This window comes from Oncorhynchus gorbuscha, linkage group LG15 (assembly GCF_021184085.1).
Source record: "Oncorhynchus gorbuscha isolate QuinsamMale2020 ecotype Even-year linkage group LG15, OgorEven_v1.0, whole genome shotgun sequence".
NCBI classification, from domain to species: domain Eukaryota; kingdom Metazoa; phylum Chordata; class Actinopteri; order Salmoniformes; family Salmonidae; genus Oncorhynchus; species Oncorhynchus gorbuscha.
The window spans coordinates 31,434,708-31,450,142 of record NC_060187.1 but is presented as its reverse complement, the minus strand read 5'-3'; the positions used below and the strand labels follow the sequence as shown (position 1 = coordinate 31,450,142).

General features: G+C 40.0%; 1 protein-coding gene and 1 pseudogene across 5 annotated transcripts in view; both read left to right on the top strand.

Annotated features, from left to right (window-relative positions):
- Positions 1-8,148, top strand: part of LOC123996929 — a 115,360-nt pseudogene extending 107,212 nt beyond the window's left edge.
- A 2,663-nt stretch (positions 8,149-10,811) lies between these two features.
- The window catches only part of ect2 (epithelial cell transforming 2), a 35,029-nt gene continuing 30,405 nt past the window's right edge, over positions 10,812-15,435 (top strand). For 2 of the 5 annotated variants that reach the window (XM_046300775.1, XM_046300773.1), the window contains exons 1-7: positions 10,812-11,162; positions 12,042-12,200; positions 12,348-12,427; positions 13,516-13,611; positions 14,196-14,378; positions 15,044-15,133; positions 15,267-15,374. In XM_046300775.1, the coding sequence (XP_046156731.1) occupies positions 12,071-12,200; positions 12,348-12,427; positions 13,516-13,611; positions 14,196-14,378; positions 15,044-15,133; positions 15,267-15,374 (687 nt within the window). In that variant the 5' untranslated portion in view covers positions 10,812-11,162; positions 12,042-12,070. Of the gene's footprint in view, positions 11,163-12,041; positions 12,201-12,347; positions 12,428-13,515; positions 13,612-14,195; positions 14,379-15,043; positions 15,134-15,266; positions 15,375-15,435 lie in introns of those variants that run through there. The other 3 variants (XM_046300774.1, XM_046300777.1, XM_046300778.1) reach the window with 3 other exon arrangements.

Genomic DNA, 15,435 nt, shown 5'->3' with positions numbered 1-15,435 from the left:
CTCCATCTTGTTGCTCCTCTTAAATCCTTTCAAATCCCGGGAAATAAATCCTCTCTGCTTAATTATTTCCCACCATCACCCATCTTGTTAACGCGGGCTGACGACTTGACATTTAAAAGACAAAATAGCCTAGTGTGGGTCTCCCCAGAGCCTCCGGATTTCTCCTTCCATTACAATCTTTCTGATGTATGAGAGCCGGAGATCTGTTTTAATGGAGGGCCTGCTTCACAACTCTACCACACTGAGAATAATGCTCCCTGAGTCCAACATGAGACTGACAGATGGACATGCTGTACACACACATAGAATAGATTGGTGGAGACATACACACGTCACATGACACACACACAAGTTACACACCATCACATGCAAAGACAAACCACGACTACAAGGATAGGGCATCTCCTCTAAATCACCCTCCTCATCCATTCTCTCCCTGCTCTTAGCGGGACAATGATCGCTTCCGTGTCCAGTTGACGTACGAGTCGAGGACAGCGCAGGACCTGTCTCTGGAGTCAGGGGATTTAGTACAGTTCCTGGATGAGGCAGAGAATGGCCACTGGTGAGTGATGGTTGCACCCACCTTCTCTATCCATTGAACACTATGAGAGTCCCAGAGAGAAACCAATTCTCCTGCCGTAGTAAGAGGGACCCAACTCAACAGGATAAAGCACAATCATATTAGTCATTGTTCCTGCACTGTATTCACACACTGTTCCTGCACTGTATTCACACACTGCCCATCTCTATCTCTTCTCTGATTTAAAACTGTGTTTGTAAAAATGTATAACTAATAACAATGTTGTTCCCTTGGGACTAACAGTTATTGCTGTGTAGTTTTATATAAAAAATGTATTCATTGTAAAATTTCAATGAGGCATTCAGGATATTAAAGCATAAATGTTGAGTAGATCTGTATATCACAGTGGAAATTAAAACACAATGAATAATATATCCGTCTGTTCGATTCATCCCACCACTATGAGGAGTGGCTATTACCTTCTCACAGTAATAGCCTCCAGAATCCATTGCAAGCCAGGGTGGATGAGAGAGGGATTGTGGTATCACACAAGCTTTCGCAGTGCATTTTGGGGTGACTAATACTCCATTAGATTAAAGCTGCACTTAAAAATGCTTTGAATATGCTCATATTTCATCACCTCATGCATATTTCATATTTTAAAACCATCTCCCATCATTTGCATCTTTGGGTTCTGGCACTAAAACATCTCACACAACCCTCTCCTCTCCTTTTCAGCAGTCATTTAAATGAATATTTTTTTCTTCTTCATAGATGGAAGTCAATATGTACTGTACAGAAGTTTTTAAAACTCTGCACAACTATCTTTGTGTATGATAGTTCTGACTAACTGAAATCTGGTCCACCATTTGCATTGATGTTAGCACAGTGCTCCCAGGAGCGGGTGCACCTGTCTGTCCATGCCACGGATATGGTGTCAGCTTCACACCTAGCATCCACACATAGGCTTCAGTACGTCCCCAGCCTACTCACTGTTGACAGCATATTTACAAATGCTGTCAACAGGAACAAGAATGTCTCCTTTTGTGACCATTTTGATTTCCTGTGGGAGCAACCAGCACTCTGTAAAAGAGAGAGGGTTCACCCTAACCGCAGGGGTTCCAAGATTATCTCCAGCAACATTGCAAACTGTTTTAGAGACTGTCAGCCAGGGTATATTAATGCTCCAGTCCTCTCTGTGGTAATCAACAACAGAGGACATGGAATGCAAATCACCTCCTGTAGAAATGGTAGTACGGTCAATGTAACTTAATTTATGTTTCTCTCACTTCCCTGAATACCTATGTCAATCTGACAGCTTTTGTCATCAGTAATCATGTGCCTATAAACCTGAATTACACTGTAAGCACTGAGACAATTGACCCTAGTAGGAAGCCCATTGGGAGCAGTTCACCTTGCACTATCAGCGCAAATAAGCAACCCAGAAAAGGGCAATAATTGCCCACAATAACATATGTAGCCTCAGAAACAAGGTTCATGAAATCAATAACTTACAAACATCAGATAACAATCATTTCCTTGCTATCGCTGAAACTCACTTGGATAATTAATTTGACACAATGGTAGCAATACATGGTTACAACATCTACAGAAGAGACAGGAATGCTAATGGGGGAGGTGTTACTGTATACATTGAGTCATATTCCTGTAGAGCTTACAGAGGATCTCATGTCATGCTGTTGAAGTATTATGGCTTCAGGTTCACCCGCTTCAACTAAAGCCTATTCTTGTGGAACATTGCTATACACCACTGAGTGCTAACAGTCAGTATCTTGATAACGTGTGAAGTGCTTGATAGTGTATGTGATATCAACAGAGAGTGTATATGATATCAACAGAGAGGTATATTTTCTGGGTGACCTAAATATTGACTCATTTTCTTCAAGCTGTCCACTCAAGAAAAAGCTTCAGACTGTAACCAGTGCCTGCGATCTGGTTCAGGTTATTATTCAACCTACCAGGGTATATATGAATGAAATCTTCCACGTGTATTGATCACATCTTTACTAATGCTGTAGAAATATGTTCTAAAGCAGTATCCACACCCATCGGATGTAGTGATCATAGTATAGTAGCCATATCTAGAAAAACCAGTTTCAAAGACTGGGCCTAAAATAGTTTATAAGAGATCATACGAGAGGTTTTGTAGTGATTCCTATGTTGAAGATGTAAAGAATATTTGCTGGTCTGTGTGTATTGAGGAGCAACCAGATGCCAGAATTTACACATTTATGAAATTGCTTCTTCAAATTACTGATAAGCATGCACCCAGTGGACTGATGAGGAATTAAAACATTTTATGGTTGAGAGGGACGAGGCGAAAGTCTGGCTCCAAAGCCGATTTGCAAATTGAGAAATCATACGAGTAAACTAAACAAAAAGAAGAAGAAGTTGTACTATGAAACAAAGATAAAAGATATAAAGGATGATTAAAAATCCTTGGGGCAGCTTAAATGACATTTTTGTCAAAAAGGCAAACTCCGCTACATCCTTCATTTAATCAGATGGCTTATTCATCGCAAACCCTCTGATATTGCCAACTACTTGAATTACGTTTTCATTGGCAAGATTAGCAAACTCTGAACCTTCATATCCCTTAATAATTGACCAAATTATGAAATACAAGCATTGTTATTTTGAATTCTTTAAAGTGAGTGTGGAAGGGGTGTAACAATTATTGCTGTCTATCAAAAATGGCAAACCACCTGGTACTGACAACTTTGATGGAAAATTACTGAGGATGGTAACGGACTATATTACCACTCTTATTTTCCATCTCTTCAATCTAGACCTACAGGACAGTGTGTGCCCTCAGGCCTTGAGGGAAGCACAAGTAATGCCTCTACCCAAGAATAGCAAAGCACCCTTTACTGGCTCAAACAGCCGACCCATCAGCCTGCTACTGACCTTTAGTAAACTTTTGGAAGAAGTTGTTTGACCAGATACAGTACAATGCTATTTCACAGTAAACAAATTAACAACTGACTTTCAGCACGCATATAGGGAAGCGTACTCAACACTGACACAAATGATTGATGATTGGCAGAAAGAAATTGGTAATAAGAATTTTGTGGTAGCTGTTTGTTAGACTTCAGTGCAGCTTTTGACATTATCGATCGTAATCTGCTGCTGAAAAAAACATATGTGTTATGGCTTAACATCCTCTGCCATATCATGGAATGAGAGTTACCTACAGTATCTAACAGAACACAGAGGGTGTTTTTTTAAATGGAAGCCCCTCTAACGTAAACCAGGTAGAGTTGGGATACCACAAGGTAGCGGTCGTTCTTGGACCCTTACTTTTTTATATTTTTACTAATGACCTACCACTAGTCTTGAGTAAAGTCTGTGTGTCTATTTATGCTGATGACTCAACATTATACATGCCAGCTACCACAGCAAGTGAAATCACTGCAACACTTAAAGAGCTGCAGTCAGTTTTAGAATGGGTGGCTAGTAATAAGCTAATCCTTAATATATCCAAAACTAAAAGCATTGAATTTAGGACAAATGATTAGCTAAATCTTGTAGTGAATAATGTGTCAATTGAGCAAGTTGAGAAGACCGAACTGCTAGGTGTAACCCAAGAATGTAAGCTGACATGGTCAGAACATATTGATGCAAGGTAGCTAAGATTGGGACAGGTCTGTCTGTAAAGCTCTGCTTTCTTGACATCACAAGCAACAAAACAAGTCCTACAGGCCATCATTTTATCACACCTGCACTATCACCCAGTTATATGGTTGTGTCACACAAAAAGACATAGGCAAATTACAGTTTGCCCTGAACAGAGCAGCACAGCTGGCCCTTAAATGTACACAGAGGGCTAATAACATTAACAATAACAATAACATGCTAATAACAATAACATGCTTGTCAATCTCTCCTGGTTCAAAGTAGAGGAAAGATTGACTGCATCACTACTTGTCTTTGTGAGAAGTAGTGGCATGTTGAAAGCACCAGATTGTCTGTTCAAACAGCTAACACACAGCTCAGACCCCCATACATACCCCACAAGACCTCCCAAGTGGGGTCTCTTCAGTCCCAAAGTCCAGAACAGACTCTGGGAAAGGCACAGTACTATGACTACATGGAACTATCTTCCACATTAAGTAACTTAAGCAAGCAGTAAAAAAATCTGATTAAAAAAAACCCCTGATAAAACAGCACCTTATGATGTGTACTTTGAAGAGAGACACACAAACACGCATACGCACACACACTGTAAAATGTTATATTTTATATTGTACATTTCTAATAATAGAGTAATAATGCAATATGATGTATTGTTTTATTTATGATATAGGCTGTTTTTGTTGTTGTGATGTAATTGTTTTAATCCTGTAGCTGATGGGGGATCCTAATAAATACTAAATACATGAGAAATGGGACCAGGGCACCTTTTAAGTCCCTTCATGTGGGTGGTTCGCATCAGGCCAAGGCCAGAGAGTGCTTGTTCTGCTAGGCAGAGCTGCAGAGTGTACAGAGTGTACAAACAGAATGCTTGGAGGATTTGAATGCATATATGAAGCAGTACAGAGGCTTTGGACATAATCAACTGTCGGAAGCAGCAGCATAACCAATGAATACACAAGCTTTCCATCACACGAAGCAGGGTGTCAAAATCTGATACTTTGGACTTGACAGTTCGCAGACAAGATCATAGAGAGAACTCCTGATCAAATACTATGCCTATAAATACGTGAGATTGTACACTCCCAGGGCCCCGTCAGCTCTCCCCACTGCCAGTGGCAGTAATCCAACACCTAGTCACTCTCTGATCACTTCTATTCCAGCATAAGGCCCTACACCAGCCTTTCCATTAAAGCCTACATTCTCTTTCATGTTTTAGGCTAGTCAAGAATCTTATTACTCAGAAGACAGGTCTGGTACCGCCCAGTGTACTTCAGACAGCAGCAGAAGGAGGTCACTCATACTGTAACACTACTGGTATTTCTGACTAATCCACATCCACTATAAAATTATGAGGTATTCCTGGCATTGCAAGAAAACACTCACCCTAGCTCAAAGCGGTAGTTTGATTCAGTGCTGGGGGATTGGGCGGGGTGCGTGCTTGGGTGGACTCTAACGGTAAAGCTTTTGCCTGAGAGGTGAACAAGCAAAGCATGATGTCATCCATTGCAGCATGATCTCTCTCTCCCCTCCCCCCCTCGCCTCAGCCTTCCCTTGAAATGTTCAGTTCACAGCCTTGCTTGTCTTGTTGTCTTGGAGCTCTGTCCTTTAAACAAGTGCTCTCTCAAGCTCTTGTCTGTACTGAGAGGAATGCCATCTTCTGTTCTTTGCTTGGGCAGTTGACATATTTTTGCTCAGAGCTTCCCCACTTGAAACCATTTATAAGCCACATTCCAGCAGCATACTGGTTTGTACTACTATAAAGTTTAATAGAAGCACTCTTCACTGGTATTGATCTTAATCAATATTGTTTCACCATCGTGTCCTTCTTTACACTGCTATTAAAACTGCATTGTTTAGTCAGTCATTATATCCATTCTATGCAACCCCTCTCTAAAAAGACTGATGGTGATGTTTGAATCTTAAGAATCACCACTCCCTTCACGCCTGTTGCTTGGCCTCCATAATGTTAGATCCTAACTCCATTGTATGTGAGTTTGCGTCTTTAACTCTTCTTTTTAATTTTTTTTTTTACATTCCAGATATCTTCAGTGACATGTGCACAGCAGCTCTGTCTGACTCAGAGGACAATGAAACCAGTACGTGGGGAGATGTATCTCAGGAAAGTAGATAAGCATGATGGACCATTTGGCCATGAACTTCTGGAACATGCTGTTAGCCCAACTTGGTCAAGCTTCAAAGTGGGGGAGCAATTTCAGCTGCTGTGCTCAGACAGAGAAAAAGCAAGTCTGAAGTCAAGTCAATAGTGGTGTAGGTGCCCTCTGTTGTTGCTATGCTACACTGAAAATAAGACTTTTGCTCGGCTCAGCTACTGAGATTAAAGAAAATAACCTTTACCACCATTTTGCCATGTCTCAAACCCTGTACTTGATTTGTGCTCTCAAAGATATTCTGACGTGCCTTTGATGCACACCACACTCTCTCCTGTGGCCTAATCAAGAGTGTATTCATTACGTCTTTCAACGGAAACCATTTACTGTTTAACAACCAAACTGAAACAAACAGAATGAAATGGGTAGGGAATTACCTGAATTTGTCCAATAGAAACTTTAGTTTTTGTTGGAAAACGTTTTGCAACAGAATAGGCATAATGAATACACCCCAGGTAACCTTTTGTGAGGAGGGTCATCCTGAACACAGTGGGCCAGGAAGTACCACCATGGAAACTGGAGATCTTTCCATCGAGGGGAATGTGTTTGATCTATAGACTTAATTGGAGACAAGCTTGATTGTATTCTTACCTTTTAAAAATCCTTAAAGTTTAAATTTCTTCAAACTTTGTTTCGTCCTGCTGAATTCCTTGCCCGTTCAGTTGTTTTATAAATAACTGAGGGATTTCTCATTTTGCAAGAGATATTATTCTATTCCCTGAACAAAATAAATAGCTCTTTACTTCATCTTATGTACATGCATGTTATATATTTCTTTTTTTTCAGTCTTGTAAAATCTGTGTATAACTATTCTATAAATCTCAATTCCCATCTGATCATTATATAAGTATTCATGCCATCTTCTCTCAGATTCTGGCTTGTGCCTCCCCATTGGATTCATCTCAAATCTACTGTGTGTCCTGGTTGGAATGTAGTGAATTCACCCATGAAATAGCATCTTATGGTTGATTATGATTACAAGCATTGAACATAGCATTGAACTTATTCTAACAATGCACTATGATTGTAATGAAAATGTTCAGATTTTACTGTACAGAATATTTATTGCTATACGCTATGTTCCCAATATATAATGTTTTACTATTATGCATATTTAGGAACTAGCTAAGAGCCATCAGTGATATGACTCATATGGTCCTTCAACAGTTTATCATCTGACTTTTGTATAAATATCAGTGTTTCTAAGCCATAGAATGGCGTTGAATGCCCCAGATATTATATAGCATACCTGAGATTGTCTACGGCCACAGTATAGCAATCTTGTAATATAAAGAGCCTCAAAAAGCTGTATTGCTACTGCAAACATTTTTGTATTTATTTATTTGACTTTTATATCCAGGTTAGTCATTGAGAACCAATTGTCTTTTCTCAAAATAACAACACAGTATTCAATTAACTTGTCACATCATCTCAATGTGATTAGATCTTCTCTGAATATGACCGTCAGGGAACATTTCAACAGTGTTTAACAATTTGGGGTGTTTTAAGAATTGGAAGAAGCTGAAAGTTATCAGCACGTTCTCAAAGGGACTGAAGACAGAGGAAACTCTAGATGCAGTGTGGTAAATCCTGGTGATGGAATGTGAAGAAGAGGTCTGGACCTTTGCAAAAAATATCTAAGATGTTGTGAAATTCAGCCAAAAGGCAATGAATTCCCACAAAGTAGCTGCCTTTTTAGACAGGTTTTTGACTCAATTGTGATGATTTAAGGCTGTGTTCAAATGAAATGTCATTATTTAAGGTGAAATCAGAATAAATCTGTGACTGTTTTTATGAACCATGCCATCTAAGTGATGTGTAAATTATTTTTTCTGTAAAGTATATGATGAAATACATGTGTCTTGAAAGCCATTATTTATTTCTGCTCTTTTATCAGTAAGCAATGGGGTTTCAGGTAGCAGAATACAGCCAGCCCAGTACATAATTGTAATTCCCTTAGTTGGTGACTGGTACTAAATGTTGATCTGCTTTCTTCTCCTGAGATGAAATTATATTTGAAAAACAAGCACCTAAAGTTTTAAATGCTCAAGACATCTAGTCTCTGGCACCAGTTGCATGAAAGAAATGATCAAAATAGCATTATTTATAGCACTTGAAAATTATGTCTAAAAACGTATATTCTTTCTCTCAGAATCAATCATTTTCACCAAAAACATTAACCTAAACCTGCCACTCTAAGTGCATCAACAGATTTCTTTACTTAACTGTTATGCAACATATTTTTAGATTAAAAGATTAAAAGATGTGTTCTTCTTCGTAGGCCAAATGTCCTTGCTGGTGAGTATCATATAGATGTACATTTCATGTCATTTTGCATTGCCCTTCACTATCTTAATTTCCATTGGCATATACACTATTAGGGCATATCTTAGCACTAGCTCCACTTCAATAAAGTGTTCCAAAAAAACTATTGTGCAGTGTCCTGGACCTTTTCATAAAGGTACTTATCACTGCAATGTGAACATTTAGTCCATCACAGCCAATCACTGCGGTAGAAATTGAGTGTGGTACAGGGAATGACAATGGCAGGGGGGTGGAGGGCAAGGAAAGGCTTTGTTGTACAATGTCTTTCAAGTTACATATGGGAATACAGGTGGGGAGAGGAGTTGACACAAAGAGCTGGAGATGTGACAGGCATACAGAAGCTGGGACTTGAGGAAAAGGAGGAAAGGGCCTTGCTTGCGCTCATCACTTTGTCCTCCAGGCTTGGTGCAGGTTTCCAGAGGCTCTGTGAAGACAAACTCTGCACCGCAGCCAGAAGGGCCTGCTGGGAGGAATTAATCATGAGCATCGGCCCCAGGAACAAACTCTCAGTGATGACACCAGGGAATCTTGGCCAGTTCAAAGAGGTAGGCATGTACTATCGGTATTTTGTCTTGAAGCCTTGTCTGGGTGCAAGTCTGAGAAAGTTGATTTGCCTGAGAGGGACTGAAATGAAAACCGTAGGTTGACGCTGTCTTGTTGCTCCACACTCCTCTTCTTGTAAGCCTAGAAACAGGGGAGAGGAATACATTATGTGCGAGCCTATCTCACTTGTGAATGTACAATGCAACTTTCTCAAGTCAAATGTTATTGGTCATAAATATATTTAGCAGATGTTATTGCAGGTGTAGCGAAATGCTTGTGTTCCTAGCTCCAACAGTGCAGTAATATCTAACAATTCACAACAATACATACAAATCTAAAAGTAAAAGAATGGAATTAAGAAATATATAAATATTAGGATGAGCAATGTCAGTGGCATTGACTAAAATACAGTAGAATAGAATACAGTATATAAATATAAAATTAGTAAAGCAGTATGTAAACATTATTAAAGTGGCTAGTGTCCCACTATTAAAGTGACCAGTGATTCCATGTCTATGTATATAGGGCAGCATCTTCTAATGTCCAGTGAATAACCAGGTGATAGCCGGCTAGTGATGGCTATTTAACAGTCTGATGGCCTTGAGATAGAAGCTATTTTTCAGTCTTTATGTCCCAGCTTTGGTGCACATGTATTGATCTCTCCTTCCTGGTGGTAGCTGGGAGAACAGGCCGTGGCTGGGGTGGTTGATGTCCTTGATTATCTTGTTGGCCTTCCTGTGACATTGGGTGCTGCAGGTGTCGGGAGGGCAGGCAGTGCCCCTGGGGATGCGTTGGGCAGACCGCACCACCCTCTGGAGAGCCCTGCGGTTGCGGATGTTGGAGTTGCGGTACCAGGTGGCGATACAGCCCGACAGGATGCTCTCAATTGAGCATCTGTAAAAGTTTGTGAGGGTCTTAGGGGCCAAGCCAAATTTCTTCAGCCTCCTGAGTTTGAAGAGGCGCTGTTGCGCCTTCTTCACCACACTGTCTGTGTGGGTGGACGATTACAGATTGTCAATGTGTACTGTGAGGAACTTGAAGCTTTATGCAATACTTATTAACTTATTAACAGCACTGTAACAGTTGGCATTTGGTAGGTTATTGGTAGGTTCTCAGCAATAGGGCAGGCTACGAATCTTCATTATTTTGGTCAACAATATTGTAGCTTGAAAAAAAGCAGAGGTATGTAATATAGACGACTATTGTCCCAAATCTCAATTAACTACAAGTTTTATTTTTTATTATTTTTATTTCACCTTTATTTAACCAGGTAGGCTAGTTGAGAACAAGTTCTCATTTGCAACTGCGACCTGGCCAAGATAAAGCATAGCAGTGTGAGCAGACAACAACACAGAGTTACACATGGAGTAAACAATTCATTATTATTACTTGGGGATTTATAATAGAAGCGGGGAATTTGAAGAATCTCTGATGAAAAGGTGTGTGTGGAACATCGTAGTCAACCCGTGTCCACCGCAGTGTCAGTGGGCATCGTAGTTTGAATCCACGAGCCAATCAGAAGCTCCGTAGTGCAGCTTCCGTTCAGGCATTCCCATTCTTGTCCAATCAGATTACAGCCGCCTCGCATGCCTTGCTTTTTGAATTCAGGTTGAGCGAACTTTGTTGTCCACGGGCGTACAATGTCCCAAACAAAATGGATTATGCAAACAAACAATTAATTCCGACAACCAAAGTTAATTTCGCGTTTTCAGTATGCATTAGATAAGATTTAAACCAGGAGTTACGTAAATATTTGTTTGTTGTACCGCAAACGCATATATATATATATATATATAAATAATAGATAAATATATATGTACTTTTAGAGACAGGAATAACCTGCAGATAGCAGTGTCAATTCAGTTAGCCAACCGCTAGCTGAACTGGTCGACTAGCCAGTTTATAACTGTCACCTGCGATTCTTTGTTTTGTTATTTCCAAAGCTTTGGGTAAGTCCTTTTGATGTTTCTGTTTACTTCTCCCAGCAACCACGATTATTAAGTAACTAGCTAACAAAATATGCACCTTTGACCTTGCTAGCAAGCATGTTTAACAAGTGAGCTCGCGTTAATTAGCTAGCTATAAAGTTTTTCAGCAGGTCGCTAGCAACACGTTGGGTAATGTATTTAACTACTGTTAACGTTAGCCAGCCTGCTTCGTTCAGCTTTTGACAAGTTTGTCCACTGTACGTTAACGCACACATTGTTTCCAGCTAAGTAACAGTAACGACCTTGATTAACAACTTGGGATGTATTTTACTATATTTGTACATGGCCATGGGATATTGCTTTCAACAGAAAAAGTTAAAATCGACTGAGTACGTCTAACTTTGGGACACACTGCATAGCTAACGTTACACCGACTCCTGATGTTGTCACAATGCTAAAGTACGAAAGCTACCAAAAACGCTTTAAATGCCCTGCCTGAATAACGATAACTAGTTATACATTTAGAACAGCAGTTGGAAGTTAGTTAGCTAACGTTAATGGACCAACTTCTTACTTGCTCAAACCAATTTAGACATTGCACCAATGTGCACATAGCTAACGTTAGCTAGCTAACAGTTACCAATATTCAGGTACTGTATGTAACGTTAAATCTTAGAAAACAAACCAATCGTAATCATGTGCCTAGCTTGCTATCTTGATTCTAACGTTAACACGCAGATCAACTACACTCATCCAAGCTAGTTGGTTTTGTAACAGCACAGTCAGGCCTAGTTCAGACTAGAACATAACATTCGTTTCCGTTTTTATTCCAAGTTTGGCAGTTGACACCTCACTCTCTCCTCAAGCTCTGACTCTCCTAACGTTTGATTGTTTGGACAGGATTGTGCCACCACCCCTGTCACACTGCCATGGCTGACAGCAGCATAGTTACTTTGGGGATGGCTCGTAGCCTGCTGGTGGACTCCTCTGTGTATGACTCCAGGTTGGCTGAGACTACTAAGGATGTATTCCTGAGTTTGGACTGTGAAGACATGGAAGGCAAGAGTTCCCCCTTCTCTCAATCAGTTGGATATTAACTTCCTTTTACCTGAGGCTGTCACTCAAAACAGGAAAGACTTCTTTCTATGATTGCTTTCACATTACATTTGAGATTCACTGAGCCCTTAGTCCTCTATTCTCTTGTAGAAATGCTGCATCGTGTCGAAACCAGAGTCGTTCTTGTGGGAGAAGCTGCCAAAAATGGAGCACTTGTTAAAGCACTGCAGGTACCATGCCCTAATAGTTCTGAGCCCAGTTGTATGGGTTGTCATTGTGAAAACATTGCATTGTTTTGTTTCTTGTTATTGTTTTTATTGTTTTAAGGGTTATGAGTGCATTGAGTCAATGTTATTATAAATAAATGTGGGACTAATATAGCCTATATATTTAGAAGTCTAGCTTTGGCCAAGATGAGAAGAATCTCACCCAGGTTCTCCAGTTAAACTTCAGACTCTGTCCTATCCATAGCCTTTAGAGACCCACTACTGCCAAAGCTTTCATAGTGAAGGCAGGACAGGAGACATGTCTGTCTGTGAGTCAGGGGAGGAGAGTGGGCAAATGTGATTTGTCTGTGAACGTGAAACAGCACAAGCCTAACTGCTGGAATAAAAATGGGTTCACCCTTGAGAACAACTGAGAAACTTGTCATATCTGAAGAATAATCAGAATCTTGTTCAGGGTAATGCCTCTGCATCCATTAAAAAAACAAACATTTTCCACTGCCTCGTAAATCCATATTTGCATTTTTAGTTTTTTTTTTAAACAGTATCATTCAAACATGGATTTATGGTACAGTAGAGAACTTAAAACATGTGTTTTTATTGTACAGAGACATTATCCAGAATGAGATTGAGTTGGTTTGGAGTGTTTTGCAGATTTTTACAACATTCTTTATACACATTTTAAAATTGCATTGTATTCAATGGCAAGTGATGACTGCAAAATGTAACAAGCAATTTTGTCTTTATCAAAATATATTTATTTAACATTTTGGGGTTTCAACTACATGGACAGAACGATTGAAAATAAGGCTACATGTGAAAATGTTTGAACTTCCTCTTTAAACCATGTGTATGTGACTACTCCAATCAAATGTTATTGCTGTCACATCCGCCAACAGTTTAATCGGACTGAATTGACCAAAAAAAAGTTATCCTGCTGCTTTGAACTTTTAATATATCAGAACTTTCCCCCTGGATTGCACTTGACATTTGTTTGAAGTCCTTGCCTTCTGGGTTGCAAGGACACTGGCCCCTGGTTCAGAGAATTTGTCCGTTTGGTGTCGCCAGTTTGACGTTAATGCTTAATTTTACAGGCCGTCAGAACAATGGAAGTTCCGGTGGTTAAGATTAAAGGAGGGGAACCGGGTGTTGAGGCTGGAGATAAATTTATAAAATCCATAGTCAATATGGTATGTGTCTGTCCGGACTGGGAGTGTGTTGCATGTTTTAATGCACCAAGGGGGTGTCTTTGCATGGGCAATCACAGGGTGATTTATGTGTAACTGCAGCAGTATCGACACAATTACTGTTAAATGTCACAGATTTCTATTAACACCTGGTGTCCAAGCTAAATGTTTAACATAATGATCTAACACGTTCACACTATTGATTACTCTCGTCCACTGTACTCTGATGTATGGTAGTAATATTTGACCTTTTTGTGTTCTTGATTCAATTTCTGCTCTTGAATGAATTTAGTGAGTTAATCAAAAACAAAATAACACCATCTGATTGAGCACTCAATTAATTTGATAAGGCATTTAGGAATGTCATCATGGTGTGCGGCAGTGTGTGTGTGTCTGCAAAAGAAGGAACGGCTTTCAAGTACCTGAACTTCAATGTTCCTGTTTGCTCTAAACTCACCTAAATGTGCTTTAAATTAGTAATTCATATTGCAATATGATATACCCCTCATAATTATACAATTACTCCTTTTTATATCAACGAACTACTTGTGTGTCTCTGCTCTCATTAACAGTATTTTAATCCACAGGATATCAACGTGCCTTGCATAAAGACAGACAATGTCAAAGAGTTTGGAGATGGAGAAAACACAGAGTTTGAGACTGTGTTTGTGCTCACAGACTTTGCCTCGCCTGACTACAGCTACCTTTACAAACATGACAACCGGATCGTGGGCCCCCCCGTTGTTCTGCACTGTGCGGGACGAGAGGAGGTAAGGACAGGAGCAAATCACTCCGGAAATATACACAGTCAATCACTCAGGGATGGCACTCAGTGCTCAGCTATGGATCATTCCTCTCAGGTTCAAGAACTGATGTTTTGACTGTTATAGTGCAATTTAGCATCTGCCTGCTACAGAAAGATGAAGTAAAACGCAGGGAAAGTTGTGCTTTGAAGTTAAATCGATTTATAGGAAGGTTTTGATTGTTCCCATGAACCCTGAGAAATGCGTCACTGTTATCTGGGTCTAAGCAGAGCACCTGCTCAACACAGTCTGATTACTGCAGAAGATGAACACACCACTGGCCACAGGTCACTGCACATCTCACCAGACACCGCTCTAAGATGACGCTAGGTCTATGGAGGAATAAATCTCAACACTAAAAACTGAACATGGACAGACACTGATGCAAAAGGCATGAAATATGTCCATAATATTCAGAATGAGTAATTATCTCCGGATCTCTCCCCCCTTATCTATAGAGCCTGTTAACTTTGAGATGTTTGTTCTGTATAACATCACATGTTTACACATGCATAGACATACCACTTTGCTACTGACCAGTAAAGCACCCCAAAATATTTGAATTTGATACAAGCAGTGGAGGAATGTTTTCAGTATCAGAAATTTATGAGAACCATGTTTGTTTCCCACAGCCCCTGCCATTTTCCTCTCGTCCTTTATACTCGACCACCATGCTCAACTTGTCACTGTGTTTCACTGGTTTCCGCAGCAAAGAGGAAGTTGTAAGTGGACTACATTCAAGCTGATTTTGTCATTTGTAACACTACCAAGTGTCAACATGTTTTGTTTGTTTGCTATTTTGATGCTAAGAGAGATATGTTGGTGTCAAATGTCACTTTCGTTTATCCCCTGCAGAAAAACCTGGTGAATCTGGTGCATCACATGGGTGGCGCCATCCGTAAGGACTTCAGCACTAAAGTCACCCATCTTATTGCATACTCCACTCATGGCGAGAAGTACAAGGTTTGTAAAACACCCCTAACATTTCCTCCCATCTGGAAGAGCTCATGTATAAGCCTAATCC